Here is a 19,221-nt window from a genome sequence, read left to right as displayed (position 1 = left end):
CACTATGCCAGGTGCTATATTAATTATGCTGATCATTAAGTTTACATGTTGAAGCATCTTAAGGAAAGAGAAAAACTGTACATGGGCACAGTCTTGAATCTGCTCACTCTTGACATAATTTCAAATCAAATTGTGAAGGGTCTTTCTGAGCAGCCCTGGATTTGAAGAGAAATGCCAGGCCTGTCTCTCTGGGCAGCAGTTTCGCAAGTTAACGGGGCTGGAGGGAAAATCAGCAAATGCTACGCAGAGTTAATTGGAGCCCTTTGCAACAAGTCTGAAGATACACTGGAGTGTTAACTGCAGGGCTTTCTACCCTCAGGCTCCAGCTGAGAAAATGAACTCGCAAGAACTCCCTGCTCTGAACCCTGGCCTTCAGAGGGCAGAGAATCCAGACTGTGGGCCCAAAGGGGCCCATTTGTACCTGAGTGGGGCTGTTGACCCTTGGACTCTCCACGCCGCTGGGATTTATCTCATTTAATCCTCTGGTAGCCAAATTCATGAATGGTAAATATTCTGCCCTGCTCTCCCGTTCTCTTGGTTAATATTCATTTCTTTTTCCTTTGGCCTTCTGCATTTTGTAAGTCTGACCACAATTTCCCATTTCTTTCCAATGATCATTTCACTTGATTTTTGTAGTCCTATGATTTTCCTTAGCTAATTTAATCTACCTACTTTTAATAGTTCATCATTTTTATACAGCCATTTATCTTTTCCCCCCCTACATTTGCAACTTGCAGTCAGGAGGTAGAAGAATTTCTGGCTAAAACTGAGACTTCACCACTGATGTCAAACTCCTTCATTGAACAGTGTTTCCCAATGCTGACTTTACAACAGAATTACCTGCAGACACTTAAAAAATTCCAATGCTCAGGCTACATTCTAAACCAAAAAGTCAGACTCTCTGCAGGTGAGACCTGGGCATCAGTATTTTTTTTTAATTGACGTATAGTCAGTTACAGTGTGTCAATCTCTGGTGTACAGTATAATGTCCCAGTCATGCATATATATATATATATATATATATATACATATATTCATTTTCATATTCTTTTCATGAGAGGTTATTACAAGATATCAAATATAGTTTCCTGGGCTATACAGAAGAAATTTGTTTTTTACCTATTTTTTAGAAAAATACCGTATGATATCACACTTATGTGGAATCTAAATAAAGAAAAAAGAAAGGTGCTGACTTTGAGAGATTGCTTCTCAGCCATAAAAAATAATAAAATAATGCCATTTGCAGCAACAGGGATGGACCTAGAGATCGTCATTCTAAGTGAAGTAAGCCAGAAAGAGAAAGAAAAATACCATATGATATCACTCATATGGGGAATCTAAAAAAAAGGGGGTGGGGGAAAGACACTATGAACTCATCTACAAAACAGAAACAGACTCTCAGACATGGTAAATAATTTTATGGTTACCCAGGGAAAGGGGGTGGGAAAGGATAAATTTGGAAATTAAAGATTTGCAAATGTTAGCCACTATATACAAAAATAGATTAAAAATAAGTTTCTTCTATATAGTACAGGGAACTATATTTAATATCTTGTAATAACCTTTAATGAAAAAGAGTATTAAAACAAATCTATATTTTAAAAAAAGAGATTGCTATGAAGCTAATGCAATCTACCTTAATTGACCCCATCCTAAGCCCTGTGATGGTTTTTATGAACACCTAGTAAGTGCCCAGTAAAAGGATTTAATTTTCTTGAGTAAACACCCAGTCTGAAGATAAATTTAGGGACAGGGCAAGTAAACTGTGGAAGTGAGGGTAGGTGGGTAGGGGATGCATTTAATCAACAGGAAAAATATCTCATACTCAAAAGGAACAAAGAACATAGAATTCAAATTACAGAAGATGATCATGCTCTGGGGAGGATTTAATTCAGGAAACCCCTACAGCTTAAACATCATCAGTTTCACGCTATTAATAAGATCAAAAAGAACTTGGAATCCATTGAACAAGAGACAGAAGGTGAGTGGTCAACAACAGAGATGAAAATAGATAATCTTGAGAGGCAGGCAGAAATCAAGGTAAGCTGGATAAGGAAGAAATGCAAATCATATAAAAGACTGAAAAAGAACAAAAAAATCATCTCAGAAGATTCAAAGAGCGGAATCAATAGTGCAAAAATCAGAAAATGAAAAAGGAAACATTTATGAAGAAATAATCTAGACTTCAGAGAGTGAACAGTATAAAGATAACAATGAATTCACTGACCATTTACTATGTGCCTATTTATGAGCAAAATATTCTATGTAGGTCATTCTTTTTTTATATTTGCAACAGTTTTATAACACAAAGAAGGTTTCTACCCCAGTTTATATACAAGAAATCTCCGATACAGTGATATGTTTTTAAATTTGCCTGAGATCATACAGCTAACAGGTGACATAACTGGGATAATAAACAATACTGAAAACTGCTGCCAGAAGAAATGAGAATATATACAATAGCAAACTTTCTAAGCCAAAGAAAGACCCCAAATCTGAAGGAAAAAAGAGCTTGCTATGTAACAGCAATAAAAGTTATGAAAGGAAACCAACACATTTTATGATAACTTAATTGTTAAGGACCCTGTGTGAACCAATAAAGCTAAATCGCCGTGTGCATCCAGTATCAGCATTGTTTTACTCAAATAAATGCCACTCTTAACAACCAAAAAATTTAACATTAAAATCTCAACAAAGGTCACCTCAGAAATGCTAACGGGGGATTACTTTCAAGATCAACAGCAAAACTACTCACAATTTACTTTACCTATTTTCCTCTCTGTCGGTAACTTGTTATCTCAACACACTGGCAAAGCAGCTGCCAGCAACCCATTTCCACATTCTAACATCCCCACCAGATCCAGGTTCCTGGTTCTCTACTTTCACCTCCCCCCACCCCCCTCCCCATCCCTTACTTCCTAATACTCTTTAATCTTTACTGTGAAATTCTCTGACTTTGACTATTCAGCCTGGGTTTGGTGTCTCTCGAGTCATACTCCTCTCTCTCAAAATCTTGATTCTGCACAGTAACAGTCCACCTGGCAATGCCAGAGTTCTCCATAATCTTAAAGATTCTCTCCTACGTATGCCCTTGTCTGTTCAGTTCACAACTGTGAGCAGCAGATACATCTTTAAAATCCCATGAGGGAAAGAAAGTTAAAGAATTCATAGTCCATGCAGGCAAGAAGAGAAATAAAAGAATAGCAAAAAAAAAAAAAAAGAACAAACTGGAAAGCATGAAATATGATCGCAGAAATAAGCACAACTGTATAGATTATATAAGCAAATGTGAGTGAGTTAAGGCCCCTACTAAAATATAGAGATTTTTAAATTGAATATAAAACCAAATCAAACTAGATTCTATTTACAGAGATACGCTTAAAGCAATGTGACTGTGAAGGTTAAAATATAATGAATGTAAAATGAGTAAGAAAAGTATAAACAAAAAAGCAATTTCCAAAGAAACTGACAACTGACAAATCCAAGAAATTGACAAAATTGCAATAATTGAGAATTTCCCTTATTTTTTTTAACAGATTGGGTACATAAAAATAAATAACAATTGGTCAGTGGTTCTCTAATTTTCTTCTCTCTGTACACCACCCACATGCTTGAAATAACCTCTAGTAATATCCAATACTTTACTGTACTGATTTTCAATCTCTTCTAAGCAAGATATCCTTCCAAGTCTTGGGCAAAGCTGGTTTAAGTTGAAAAGCCTCTCTGCACCCCAGTTTCTGGTTTGATTATACCCCAAATTTCAAATTACTAATTCAGAGAATGTGCATTATATATATTATCAATATGGTGTGTCTAATATAAGCAAGTCTTAGTCTACCCTGAATGGAGAGTATGCATTTTTTCCCCCCAAATTACCCACAGAAAACGAACAAATTTTTTTAAGATGTTATATTAACAACAGAAAATATTCTTTAAAATCTGCACATAAAATGCAAATCAGAATAAAAGACAAGTAAGAAACCAGGATGTTGCAGCACATTAGTCTAATATAAGTATAATATTCTTCATATGTAAAGAGGTATTTTAAATCAATGAGAAAAAAAATGTGAATCTTCCAGTAAAAAAACTGATGATGAAACATGCTAGGTATGTCATAAAAGACATACAAATTACCAGTAAACAATGAGAATACCTAATGTCTCCAGTAGTCAAATAAACCAAATTAAAGCAATATACTGATATACTTCAAAAATTTACAAAGTTTCTTTTAAATGTAAAACTTGTCACTAGGATGAAATGAAATATGCAATCTTGCATTCTGCTTGCTAGTGGGATTACATTTTGTACAGCCTTTTGGGCATGTATTTGGCACCATAAAAATAACTATAGTTTGTTGAGAAATTACCGTATGTTAAGCATTGTGCTTCATGCTTTCAAAACATCTCATAGCTAACATTTATACAGTGCAATCCATGAGTCAACTGCTGCTCTACATACACATGGATTCATTTTATCCTCACAGCTATCCTATGAGATGGGTAGTTATTTCATTCTCATTTTATTTATAGGGAATCAGAGGCACAGAGATGTTAATTAATTTGTCCAAGGTTACCCAGCTGAAAAGTATTAGAATATCATCTCACTTAATATTTCTAATATTCTTCTGAAGTAACTATTATTCTCCTATTTTAAAGATGAAGACACTAACGAAAGATCCAGGAGGACACATAATTTCCCCAAAGGCACACGGAAGGTTGGTAGCAGAGGTCTGTATCCATGTCTACTTGACTTCAAAGTCCAAGACTGTATAATGACTTTAAAAGACTTTGACCTAGCTGATCCATTTCAAGGGATTTATCCTACTATCACTGTCAGGCCTTCCTCCAAAGATTTACATGCAGACTTAAAAAAAATCCTACTGATTGTAAGAGCAAAAGTTGGAGACCCTCTAATTGCTCTGTGGGATGGATTCATGATGGGGGTAATGAAAAAGAAGAGTGTCACAGCTGTCCAGGGAAGACAGCAGTGGTTCATCTTGAATAGTAGATAAGGGAAGAGAGAGACGAATTTAACACGTAGTTTGGAAAATGGATGAATAAACATGGATATATGAGGTTTGAAGATATGAAAAGGTGAGAAAAAAATCTTATACTTGATTAACTGAGTGGCTGGAGGTGTCATTTATTGACAGTAGGAAGGCAGGAGGGGCAGGAGTTCAGGTTTGAAAATGGTTAAGTTGAGAGGTTATTTGATGTCTATTGGTGTACTAGAAATGTCAACTTTTCCAAATTCCTGTTGGATACACACATTTGCAAGTCTGGGCAGGATGTGTATTTAGGAGTCAACAGTGTGTGCATGGTACTGAATGTGGTGGGAACTGATGAGCTTTCTGGAGCAAGGCTGCAGGAAAAAAGAAAGAGGCAAAAGGTCCTGGGTCTAGACCCTAAGGTTCTCCGAAAGGCAGTCAAGCTTCAGAAGGAGCGGGCAAAGGACACAGAAAAGAGGAGCGAGAACCAGAAGAGTCAGAAGTAAAATATACTGAGAAATGGTGAGGAACCCCACTGCTTTCGAGCAGGGACACCAGGATTACAAAGTGCTCTTTGGATACTTAAACATGGATGCTGGTGTTCTCGGCAAGGCATGAGAGCAGAAGTCAGACCCAATGAAGAAAGGGGGACAACACCATAGGTGTTTCTTGGTAGAAATAAGCCTGGGAAGGGGAGAGAGGAAGCAACAGCTGGAAAGAATGTTAGACAAAAAAAGATTGTTATAACTGGCTTGGATTTGTTCGTGTTTTAACAGTGGCACTTGACAGAGTTTGAGTGATCTTGGGCAGAATCCAGCTGGGCAGTGGCTCTTAAATTTGGGTAGGCACCGGCATCACATGAAGAGGGCTTGTTAAAACAGGGATGACGGAGCTCCGCCCCCACAGCTTCTGATTCAGCAGGTGAGGGCGGGCTGGAGAATCTGCATTAATTAGGAGGTCCCAGGTGAGGCTGTGGATGCAGGTCCTAGGACCACACTTCATGAACTACTTGGGGAGACAGAAGTGAAAAATGTAAGTGAGAGGAAGAGAGACCACCAGTAACATCTCTGAAAAGACAGGAAGAGTCGGGATCCAGAGGACTTTTAAAGATTTTATTTTTGATAGGATAAGGGAAGCTCTGTAAAAACAGGAAGAAAAGAAGGAGAGAAAAGTGAAAAATAGAAATGAAAATAAGAACCATGGCAAATGCCTATTATATGCCAAAAACATTTTAAAATATTTTAGTATTCATTAATTCACTTAACCCCTAAAAACAACTCTATCGGTTAAAAAAAATGCAATTAATGCATATATTTGGTAGTAAGAAAGTGACAGAAATTCTCTATGATAGATTCTGGAGGTTTTGTTTGCTTGTTTTGGTGTCTGAGATGATCTAATATAGAGGACCATCAGCTGAGTAGAATAAGGACAGCAGGTTAGACTTTAGATAGTTTGGAAAAATAAAAAATATTTAATGAGGAGAAAGGGAGAAGGAACTTACTACAGAAACATGGTAGAACTGGTGTCATTACTGAGTGTCCATCTGAAAATGGGGAGAATTTTTAGTGACAAACTGCTTAGTGTTTTCCAGCCCACTTAGCTGCCATGTGCGTCCTGGGGAAATCAGATTGGGTTTATATTGTGTGGGTAAAATAGGGAATGAAGGACGTGAAACATATCAGGGTTTGTTTTTTTTTTAAACTGGTTGTATCTTTGGGCTGTAGATTCTAAGGAATCTAAAAAAGGAAGTAAAAGCTGAGGGGGTTGACAATAGAGGTGTTGGAAAGACAATTAAGGCTGCTCTAAAATCCATATGATTTTTCAAGTTATAAAAGTCTCTGACGGAGGAAAAAAATTTTTTTCTATTAAATGTGTTGATGCATTATACTTTTTTTGGCCAAAGGCTTAAACTTGACTTTCCATTTAAATGGGCTTTAACATTTCATGAGGCTGAAAACCGCTGTCTTGCTACACGTGCACAAAGTCAAGAACAGGACCTGTGCGTGAGTGTATCCCACACGGTTCTGCCCAGCATGCGTGCTGCACTGTGCGAAATTGATTCCCTGGTTTGCCAGTCAGACTGCTGGCACTTTAATCCTCCTCTACCTTGACATAATCAGGTTTAATCAACAATTTTACAATAAATAATGGTGCTGTGAACCTGGGCTAGTCCCAAAGAGTACATTTTTGCATGGTGAAATAGGAGGCCAGTCCTGTATATACACACAGGATCTCTAAAAGGTGTATCTGTATGTATGAGGATCCAATTAAGGATGAGAGCCCCCTGTGACCTGCTCTTTTGGGGGCGGAGAGAATATCATCCCCATAATAAAACTCTCCATAAGAGCCCATAAACAAAGAATTCTCTTTTTCATCCTAGGTGGACGGAGGCGTCCGTATGATTAGAGACAGCTCTTGTTCTTTAATCAGGCAACATACAGGAATGTTTATTGTATTGGGGAAAAAGCTTTGAAGAGTGTTTTTATTTCAAGTCAAAAACAAAAAGACAATTACTAAGTTCTGCTCCCTTAAGGCATCACCGTTACCTGTGAAGGTGCTGGGATTGGCAGACTCGGAGCTGGCGGAAGGCACGCGGGGCTCCCGGGGATCCTCCTCGCTGTAGGCTCTCAGAACGTACTTCTCAATGACACCTCTGGCCGTGGCAGGTTCATCCCAGGTCACCTCGATGCTATATCCGTTTATGCTGCGGACTCTTGAGGGAGTTGGCACACTTTGTGGGGCTGTGAAAGAATAAAAGAGAAACAGGGAAAATGGCAGTTCTGAGAAGACTCCTGCCCCTATTTCTCACTTTTAACAGCCGCAGTAAATCAGACTCAACCATTAGCATAAATACAATTTATTAGAGTTGTAACTTTCCAGCATTGATTTAATATGACTGCACATCTTGAGCCATTCAGTTTAAGCGATATTTCAAAGCCATCAAAACTCCATCGACATAACGTTCTTTCAGGTCTAGTCCAGGTTTTCCAAAAACATTTAATGTATCCGACATGTTTTAAACATCACTCATAAAGAAGGAGGTGGATGGTGGGCAGATAACAAGTTCAAACAACCTAATGATGTACCCCTTGGAAGCAAGATAATTAGACTGTTATTATACATAGCGGTTTGACACTTTTATATCTTCAATGTATTAGCCAAAAAATATCACAAATGTGATTGCACTGCACATGAAGGTCTGATTCCATTTTCCAAATTCAATTGTTTCTCAAATTAATTTTTTAAAAAAGCAAAGTTCTACCAGATATGATATACAGGATACATCCCTAATTGTATTTTGCCGGGTAGAGGAGCTGGTGCCCTTGAGATTCTACAAAATCATTTTCAGAGACATTTTCTTTGGAATATCACATAGTAAGAACACAAAATGAGGAAGTTTAAAGGGAATGCAAAACCTCACTTGTAAGCCGAGTCCCCTAATTTTGGAAATCCATAACCTCTAATTATTTATTAGCTATTTCTATGGTTCTGATCAGTAACAACTTCATCACAGCTGACTGCGCTGGAGATACTGAGAAAAAGCTCAGGGAACTCCCTGGCAGGATGATGGATGAGAGGTGGGCTCTGACTGCTCCTGGACTCCTGAGCCTTGTCGATGGAGGGTCACTCTGGTTTTCCCCCATCAAATATCCTCTTGCTCTGACTTTACTGCTCAGGCCAATAAAACAGGACAGCTTCAAGGGAAACAAAGTGAACATAAAGGATGGGAGGAAGCACAGAGGTGGAGAACCACTGTCTGAGCAGGTAAAACACCACGGGCACCGATACGAAACACACCGGCCACACAATCAAGTTGCAAGTAATGGGACATCGGGAGTGATGCTGATTTTATTAGTTCTGAAATGTGGTGCAGGGCAGAGGACAGTACTGTCTAACAGATGGTCTTCTCATAAGGGACAGAGCAAAACTGACTCAAAAATAATTAAATAGTGCAATTATTCTCCAACCCTTGGGAGCATGTAGCTGCTCAGTGTTGTGGTCAGATTATAAATATGAATTTATGGCAGGAGAATTTGTGGTCAGAGCATTGCTATAAATTCAGAGCTCTATTTGCATACTTTCTCAGTGGTACTCAAAATGGGGGCAACCTGGGGTGGGAATAGCTCAGGGTTACAGTGCATGCTTACCATGCATGAGATCCTGGGTTCAATCCCCAGTGTCTCCATTAAAAATAAATACATCAATAAATACATCAATAAGCCTAACTTCCCCCCCCCAAAAATAAACTGTATAGTTAAATAAACTAAATAAATCCCCTTGGTTTGAAAAAAAAGGGGGCAATCAAGCTAGGTAAGTGATCCATTTCATCTATTTATGTTGCTGAGTTAGCCTGGAAGCAGGCTTTATAGTATATCTGATAATAAAGTAGAAAAGTAAGAAACAGGGGCAGAAGACATGCTAGTAACAAAAGAGTATTTTACATCAGAGCTTTTTCCAAGTTCTAAAGTTGAAAAGGATTTTACAGGATCACTCAGTTCATTGTCTTGCCTATAAATAGATGATGATTTAAATCATCCTAGAAAACTGTCAAGTTGTCCTCTTCTGGAAAATCTGTAGACAGAGAGCTTTGAAAATTATTAGTAGTAGTCCATCTCAGTGTTTAATTATCTTTTAGATTAAAAAAGATTCCTCAAATATGCCTAGGTTAGTAACCCACTGTTGATAATTAGGATGAGAAAATATCTTGGTAAAAAAAAAAAACACAGCTTTAGACAAACTGCGACTTGCTAAAGATGAACTGTCTTCAGGAGGTGTGAGTGTCAACCATATGGAAATGCATTTGTCTTGCTGACAAATGGCTGATCCCAAATGGTGGAAGGCTACTGGTTCGCAAAACTTTTCATAATGAATGCCTCTGCGTGATGGTACTACGTGGAGAGATTCTGTGGTCTCTGTCAGAAGTACAAAGCACTTACAAATCCGTTATCTGATCTGATGTAGTCTGTTTCCTAGCTGTCTCCCCTCCCATTCAAGAAAAAAAGAAAATTAGACCACTCAGCAATTTCTATCCTGGGAGAGTCATTCTAAGATCCTAATAGTTCACACCATGGCAAACATCTGTCATGAAGTGATAAAAGACACAGCTGCTTCCAACTGGAGTGCAGGTTTCAGATGCACTCTCACCAGAGAGGCAAGAGGCTGCCACCCCCACCTAAGGGCAATCCTGACTTCAGCTTCTGGGAGTCTAGGAAGTCAGTAAAGGCTTCCTACCCTTAGATAAATTACAGCAGATATGGGCCTATTGCATCTTTAAGACAACCTGAACTAAATTCCTATTGTATCTGAAGAGGACAGAATCAAGCCTGAACAGATACTTCCTAAATACTTGAAAAATCAAAAGCATTTTCACCAATGACAGATGCCTTTGCAAACCCAGGCATGCTCTGTCACAAGATTAAAAACCTACTCCTTGCTCCAGGGTAGTAGTCTTTCCTTTTCTGCACATGCACAAGCACATGCATTTGTGCACGCACACACATATTTTAAGATGAATACTATTTACCTGCTGCTGCTGTCCGTCCCCGACGCCAGTCACTAGACACTGAACCTCCTTCGTGCGAGGCTATTACTCGATACAGGTATTCTTCAATGGAAATAAGAAGTGGGCAGGTTAAAATATGACTCCTGTAGACTAGCGGAGTGGCAGGGAGGGAAGGGGGATGGGTAGGGGACATGGAACATTTAACTTAGAGCACCTTCACATTACCTGTGAAAGGCTGGAGGCCACTCTCGTCGACATTCCGCTCTTTTCCCCGGTAAACCAGGATGGAGTCATTTCCCCTGCAGTTAACAGCGCTGTCAGTTGATAGGCATCCATCCAGATTGACTCTGACAGCACTGCTGGACATAGATGCCAAGTTAACGACAGCGCCCCGTGCAAATTTAACATCCTTCATGCAACCACCGAAACCTAGCAAATAGTAAGGGATTAGTATCACATAAAGGGCTTGAGTCATTAATTACCAATCATTTTTGTCCTCTGCAGTCCTACGTTCTGATGAAGTTGTAGGGGGTGGGGGTGCTTCAGACAGTGTTTAAACTTTCAAGTCTTGTCTGGGAAATCCTTCATGCCTCCCCCTGCTTCTTATCAGGCTAAGTTGTCACAGGAAATATTTGTTTTTATGTTATTTTGAAAAAATATACAGGCTGATAATTATAATTCAACTGAACTAGATTCAATGGAAAAGTATTTATTATACCTCTTTAATGACACCTGTTTTTCATTCAGTTTCTTTTCATGAATTAAAATTTTGGCAATTACACATTAGGGTAAGCAAGTACCCACATGTTCCTCATTCCTGGAAAATTAAGTCACTTGTGAAAGTCAGCAGTAAAGTACCAAAAAAATAATTTTTGAATTGGCATGATTATTCAACAAGCTCATTGGGGAAAAAGAAATACACTTTGAGGTCATTATGCAGAATAGCAGAAGGGAGAATACAGTTCCAAATGTACTAGAATCCTGAGATATTTCAATAAAAGTCATAATAATCATTGCAGAGATACAGAACAAAGTCCCAGTTCAATGAGGGTGCCGAGGACCTAACACTGCGAGCTACCATTTTCACGGAGACTATGCAAAACGGTCACCAGTTTTAGGTCCACATTCATGTGATGGGGACTAAGTTCAGCTTTGGCCATAGCAACGTGGGAGGTTTCATGGAATATGTATTCTGCTCAGTTGGCTTTAGAATGACCACTGTGCATTCGGTTCTGCGGGGTTTAACAGAGAATGTGGAGGAGACAGATTCGGAGAATGCACTGGTCTTCTGTCAGGGAACTACCGTGGCTTTGGCTTTGAATGACACACTTTTTTGTGTACACAGAGATCAGTTCAGCGAGGTTTGGCAGTACTCTGCTCAGAACACTGTACAAAATTGTAAAAGAAGAGACAAACAGACAACGGAGTTTGAGATTGCTGGAGCACATGCACTCTCTTTCTTAAACAAAATATGGTCGAGTTTGAAAAGCTCCAAACACACGATTAGTTCTTTTCAAGATTAAAGCACTTCAGCAGGAAATGGAAATAAAATATAATGCAATGCTTAACAGTAAACTAAGTTAATAGTAACAATGACCGTATTGTTCTCTTCAGCATTTATATGATGTGTTATTATGTCTTCTAACACATTGAGTTGCAGCCTATTTCCTTTTAAATGCCTTTGCTATTATTCAAGTTCCTTTAGGCTCAGCTGATCAATACTGTTAGTCTATCTTCAACACACAGTAGACACTCAATAATTTGGGTGAATTGAACTGGAGGCAATGAAGCTCAATATAAAGGCATCTGCTTGAAAATTCAGAAGCTAAGAATTCTGATTTCTTTACCAGTAGTAATTTTCTGATGGCAGACACAGCTGAGTCACCTAACTTCTCTGTCCCCTAGTTTCCCTCCCAATAAAACATGAACAGTGGAAAGGCAGCTTTGGCAAACATCTCTGGGCCGTAATAAGAAATGCCCTGTTATTGTTTAAGGGGCACAGAATTTCAGTTTCGCAGGATGAGAAGAGTTCTAGAGACAGATGGTGGTGACGGTTGCTCCAAAAATGTGACTGTACCACATGCCTGAACTGTACACTTAAAAGTGGTCAAGATGGTAAATTATACATTATGTATGTTTCACTACAATTAAAAATGTTACAACAATTTTTTTAAAAGAAATGTTTTAAAAATAAATTCACAAGATGGAATTGGGGAAAGGCCACAGGGGCAGCCTTCCTTCACTCTAGAGATAGAGAAAAGATCCAGAGAGTTATAGGATGAGAGGTCAGAGCAGTAACTCTTCTTAGGAAGAGGGCCTCGGGCCTCGGGCCTCAGGGTGCAGATGCCTGGGCTCCAGGGTGGGACTCTCACTGCGCTAGCCTTAGGGGGGTCAGAGGGTTTTGTCAAATAAAGTCTGCACCATTCTTTCAACTCTGCACCGCCAGAAACACTCCTACTGGAAATACTTCCCAACATTCAAACTCACAGGAAATACTCCCCAACTACCTCTGATGGATGGGTGCGAGGATAAGAAGAGGGGAAAGGCCGTCTGTGGGAAGAGGGAGATGCCTCCTGTCCTTGCTTCCCTGTCTTCGTGAGAATCAAGAGACTCCCCATGTCTGTCCTACCCCAGGCCTCTGAAGGACAGCAGGTGGTCTAGACTCTGTGTTGGCAAATCAGAGAGGCAGTAGCCCTTCTCAGGGAAGCAGTTCAACACAGGGGCACTTGGGCTCACAGGGTGGCTGGATTTCAGCCCCACTCCTGACCTCTCTGCTTAGGGCTCTGGACAGAACACAGCCTGGGATACCATATGCCATGGCCCACTCACTCCCAACCTAGAGGTGAGTAACCGTCCCAAGTGTTAGTTCTAAGATAAATGCCCACGATCGGAGGGTGCTACATCTTCAGCCAATTTGGAGATGCCCAGCGTCTCCAAAACACAGAGGCAAATTAATCTGCATTTGATTTAAAGGGAGATTATAAAAATAATGGATATTAAAAACAGCACTAATATGACCACAAAATAGAGCCTTTGGAAAAAGGTGCTCATTGAGAAGCAAAGAAAGATTTTTATGATTGGTGATAGGTGACTGAAAAAATTACAGTAAGTGAACATGATTAATTTTAGTTTCCATTTACTATAGGCATCCAGCGCCTCTGTATTTGAATATTCTCCTGATCACTGCATAAAACATGCAGTTACTTGTATAAAGCAGTACTACTCAAAGCAACTGAGTCAGAATCTTAGGAGATAAAGCCATAAAATCTGCATTTTTAATGGCCTTTCCAGGCAATTCCAGTGTATTCTGAATAGTAATAATAATAATGCTAATTTTATTGAGCTCTTATTATGTTCCAGCTACTATACTTCAATATTTTATCAGTGGTTTGAGAACCATTGATATTGATGATACTGCAATGATAAAAATTTAATACTATCTATAAATAAAATATCTTCCAGTATCATAGGCTTAGTCATAGTGTAGATTAAGTTATTCCCCTAGGGTATATGTTGATGTTTTAAACTTCTATCATTTTCATCTTACAATTCCAATTTTAGCCATGTCTCTAGGACCATCAAATTAATGGGTTTTGGTGTATTTTGAAAGTATAATGCTCAACATGCAGGAGATTTTTCCTAAATGTAAACAGAATCAAGTAATTTTACTCATATAGTTTTTCAAGTTCTTTCTAACCTCAGAAACCTGAAAATCAGAAGCAGCCCTTATATGAATGCAATATTTTCAGCTGCTGTTACATCTTAAGTGCCTTGAAAATGTCATTACTGTCTTATACCCCAGATATTCATTAACTCCTTACTAGTACCCTTCTAAAAGTCTTCTTAGAGCTTGCCATATATTTTCCATTCAAAGGCATTTAAATCTTTATGTACTTACCAAATAGGCAAAGACTGCTTCGTGGAAATTTTAACCATTCAGGGTGCACAGACTTTGAAATATATAGAGAACATTTTCTACACAGGAGCTGCTTGGTCACAAGCGAGAAGTTTCTGTGCTTTCCCCACTTTATATAGAAGGGACACCAACCAGCGTCCGTGAGAGAGAACCCTTGACTATAACTGGGAGAGGGCTGACACCAGGCCGCCTGGGACAGGTAGGCTGGTTATCTCCTTACCAGCCACTGACCTTGGGCAAGTTACGTTCCTCCCTGCTCTCCGGTTTCCTCATCTGTAAAATGGGGATATTGATAATAATACCTACCTCCTGGGCTTGTTATGAAGAACTGATCCACTTATTCTCACGTTAGGCTCTCAGAACCATGCCTGTCACACAGTATGCACTCATTGTTAGCCTTTTAAAATTATTGCTCTGATTGTGTTCAAACTCACTAAATGTGTTAAAGGCTCGCTTTAGTTGTAAGTCATATACTCATGCCCTTTTCCTTTCCTTGTTGGTTATTAATACATAATAAATGACGTACAGGTTTTTCACAAGTATGTTTGAAATTCAAGTAAACCCACCCTTTCATGTGCTTTGCTGCATGAGAGCTGCACTGACAGGCATGGAGACAATTAGCATTTACATCAGGGAAAAAACCCATGGAATTTAAGCCCATTTTTCCTGGTTGTGCACACCAACCTAATTTATTTTTTAATCTGTACGTACAGATAATGATCAGCATTTAAAAGAATCAGAACCATGTGTTTTCGAGAAAAACATAGAAAGACATTTATGTATGTGTGTATGTTTACATATGTATATATTTCAATTATACTTGAAGAATGTTAGAATAAATGCTGATTATAAATAGATATGAGAGAATATTCTTCAAGCAACATATAAAACTATTTGAAGAAGTGATTTGTGACTTTTTTTTAGAGCTTAAAATTCTTCCCCCCAAAAGGGGCAGGTAGGTGTTGATTTCAGCCGGATTCTACTGCTTTGTCTTGACACACAGAACCACCAAAACCTGGTAGGACCAGGGTTGCACTGATTTGGGAATTCCTCTGGATGGAGTTTACCTTCTTCCAGATGCAGGTGTTGGTAAAAGTCCTGCAGCTCCTGTGGGGTTCCTCCCACATAAACCGGGGAATTCACCATCAGTGGCAGGGCTCTGGGCTCTAACACATGCTCCATCAGCTCATTCATGCTCGCTGATATGACAGAACCTTTTCTTTTAATCATCACTTTGTTCCACTTTCCATCACAATAGGACAGCCCCAGCCACAGATGCACTTGTGCAAAGGTAAGACTGGTATTTAACCGGATGCTCAATATTCCACTCTTCAGTTCCATCTGTATTTCATATTAAAAAGAAAATAGGTATATAAAAAGACTGCAGAATGGCAGTTTGAGAGAGAGCAGAAGGTCAACTTCTTGAAGAAAAGCAAGAAATTTCCCTGAAAGCACTCTATAAAAATGTCCCACTTTATTCTAAGCAGACGTGGAGTAACATATAATGAAGTACTTTGTAAGCTTATAATTGACATCAAGAATGTTGTATTGAGTCAAACAAATTTATACCCAGTAACGATTATACAATGTAATGCAATATTATACAGGCAAAAACTTTTTTTTTCTTTTTGATGCAAGATAGGTAAAAGATTAAACCCTAGCGTAAGTGACTGAACGAGAAGAGAACAGAACAGTTTAAACTATGACTCTATTTTTATTTGAATTTTTAGAAAATGAGAAAATACTACTTCATATATCAATTTAATCTGTGGGAAAAATATGACAAGACAATAGGAAAATGAAATGTCAAGCCTGATTAAGCTTATTTTAACTGGTTGGTGAACTCAATTTCAAATTTGTAAGATGTATTTTGATTCAATATTTCAGTTTTATTTTTGTAAATCTCTAACTCACATAACTGCTTCTATGTCTATTCTTTCAGATTCTTTTCTAATATGAACATATTTTACCCACATTTTCATGGTCAAGGAAATGCCTCCATATGGTTTTCTTCAAAACTCTACTAAATCACTATTTTACCTACTCTGTTCTTATTTTGTTACAAGTCAAATTGGTGGCCATAGGAATACTTAAAAATTTAAGATCATGTCAATGAAACAAATTAGGTAATGCCAGATAAAAATGATTACTTTTCTATGTAAAGATCATCTTTGTGAAGTATATCAGGTAAACAGTAATTTTTTAAAATCCTTTCATTCAATAGAGTCCCTTACTATGTTTCATGAACCTGCTGCTATAATTATGATAAGCTGTTATCAAGAATCACAGTCTTAATAGCAGAGACAAACATATGGGGTAATATTACAAACAAGATGGGGATGAGGTACCATGTGAACAAAGAAAGGATGTACCCTTTGTTCACTGGGAATTGGGAAAGGTTTGAAGTAAGGTTTGTGAACTACGTAAGATTCATGGAGAATCTCCAGTAGGGAGATCAACACATTCAGTGACATCGGGACATATACAAGCACATTATGTCTAGAAAAAAGGACGAAATTAGGTAAAAGGATACATATGGAGGAAAGAGAAAGTGTTCTGCCAGGTATGTAGAAGCAAAATTTTGGAGGGTTTTGAGTGATATGCAAAAAAAGTTCATCTTTCTCTTGTTTGTCTGATGCCAAAGCCTGTATTCTTTTCACCAATATCTTGCACTAAAAGTTCACCCTTCTGGTCCTAGATACCAGAAATTAAAAGCTGGACTGGAAATAGAGAAACCTACTAAAGAATCAGTACAATTGTGAAAAAAAAAAAAATGAGGAGAGCCATTACAATAAAGATGACAATGACAATGACAATGACAGTGAAAACTCAATCTAAGAGGTATTTTTAAAAGCAACGCAGCAGAAAGGGAAACAGGTGAATGTGTCAGACAGATGAAAAGTAAGTCTAGGACCCCCACCCTCCTTCTGGCTTGAATGTTTTACCCCCATCACGAGGTGGAAAGCATTAGAAAGAAAAAAGTTGTCGTCGTTGGGGAGGAGGGGTAAATTCAATTTTAAACATATTAAGTTTGAAATCTCTGTAAAATATCCAGAAGAAACTTGTCGTGAGGCAGCTGAACATAAAGATAGATCAGTAAAATGGACAAAGTTCATGACGAGATAAATAAGGTTACTCAGTACAAAAAGAATAAAAAAGGAAATGGAAGAGAATATAGCCTTCATCAAGATCAATGTTTTAAAGGGAAGGTAAAGCAGACATAGTTCTTGAGGGTGACAATGATCTACCTGGAGAAGCCAGAAGGATTTAATGAAAATCAAGAGAAACTAGTATTTTGGAAAGTCAGTAGGGAAGAATATTTTAAGGAAAAAAAGAGGATAACAGAGAAATATCACGTAAGATAAGGATTGAAAATGTGGGGGTCATTGGCAACTTTAGAAAATTGTTCTTCAGTAGAATGTGGTAGGGGTGTGAGCCATGTGTGCAGTAGATGAAGGACTCAGTGTGACGAGGAAAAAGAAATAACCAGAGGAATTATTTTCAATGCAATTGACTATGAAGGGAAGGGAGGTACAGCAGAGAAGGTTTCAAAGTCAAAAGGAAAAATAAATGAAGATGAATGAAGCTCAACCATTTTATACATTGAGAGAGAAGAGCCGATGGAGAGGGAACGCTTGACCTCAGAAGACGGGATCATTTGCAGCACAAGCTCCTTCAGGACAGGGACAGAATCTGGAGCAAAGGTAGAACTACTGAATTTGGCTGGAAGCATGGTAATTATATCTCTATTCCCCTGAACTGGAGAGAATGAAACCACACTTGGCTCATAGAAAACAAAGTTTGTAAGTAGAAAATTTGGAAGTTGAAGAGATTATGTTTATTTTCATCATGAAAGTGAGAGACTATCTGAAGACATTCAAGTGATGATGTTTTCCAGGTGGAGAAACTCTTTTTCTTTCACTCTCCATGTCTAAACTTTAAGCAGATCCTGTAAACAGTAAATACTGTTGAATAAAGGAATTAGAGATCTCAAAACTCAGAGCATCACTAGTCTTCATTCCTATATTCATTCTCCTGTGATGTTCAGTAATTGAGACTGAAAAGCCAGGTGACTAAACTGATTGATCTAAGACTGTGGAATTGAAGACACAAGTCAGGTATTTGCCAAAAAAAAAAAAAAAAAAAAAAGAGAGAGAGAGAAAAAAAAAAAGGTTGACAAGCTGTATTATGGTGTCCAAGGTAGGGAGCAGTAAGTTAGACAGAAAGTGGGCTAGTAGCCAATGGTATCAATGCATTAGTGAACTCAATGAGAGAGAATGAAAGAGCTGGAAGGATGTGGGGTTGTATTTTGAGATTCAGGATTTTAGCAGGGAAAGATTCTGAGTCAGTCAAGTTCCAGGAGACAGCTATTTATGTTGAAGCTAACAGGATAACCTGGGAGAAACCTAAGGCCTTGACATGAAAGACTAGAATGTAAGTTCTACAAAGGTCCATCTGTTTCCTTTACAGTTGTGTTGGAAGCTAAAAGAAAGCTCAGCACACAGCAGACAGTCAATATATATTTGTCTAAATGTTTTGATTCTTTAAGATGTATTTTATCAATGCTTACTTACTTCAAGTTAACATTATTACTTAGCACAGTGGAAATTTATTGCATTTCCAAAGGCAATGAATGGAGGGAGATGGAGGGCTGGAGGGGGCATAGCCAAGATGCATGAGTATCCAGTAGAGGCATGTGCTGCTTAAAAGGGAGGGCCACATGACACCTGCTTTGTGTTCACCACAGACCTGAGGCATGCAGCTGATTAAGGAATGCTTAGTGACGGTCACTACAACATGCATTCATTTACATGT

The 19,221-nt window shown here is 38.4% G+C and overlaps 1 protein-coding gene across 1 annotated transcript in view; it reads right to left on the bottom strand.

Moving 5' to 3' along the window:
* USH2A (usherin) overlaps nucleotides 1–19,221 on the bottom strand; it is a 640,561-nt gene that overhangs the window by 363,156 nt on the left and 258,184 nt on the right. The window contains exons 26-29 of the mRNA XM_032466772.1: nucleotides 15,474–15,747; nucleotides 10,716–10,919; nucleotides 10,512–10,592; nucleotides 7,534–7,728 (exon numbers count right to left, since the gene is read on the bottom strand). Of these exons, the coding sequence (XP_032322663.1) occupies nucleotides 7,534–7,728; nucleotides 10,512–10,592; nucleotides 10,716–10,919; nucleotides 15,474–15,747 (754 nt within the window). The remainder of the gene's footprint in view (nucleotides 1–7,533; nucleotides 7,729–10,511; nucleotides 10,593–10,715; nucleotides 10,920–15,473; nucleotides 15,748–19,221) is intronic.

The sequence above is a fragment of the Camelus ferus genome, chromosome 23 (assembly GCF_009834535.1).
Source record: "Camelus ferus isolate YT-003-E chromosome 23, BCGSAC_Cfer_1.0, whole genome shotgun sequence".
In the NCBI taxonomy this organism is placed as follows: Eukaryota; Metazoa; Chordata; class Mammalia; order Artiodactyla; family Camelidae; genus Camelus; species Camelus ferus.
Note: the sequence above shows the minus strand (reverse complement) of the source record. Positions and strands in the feature narration are given on the sequence as shown.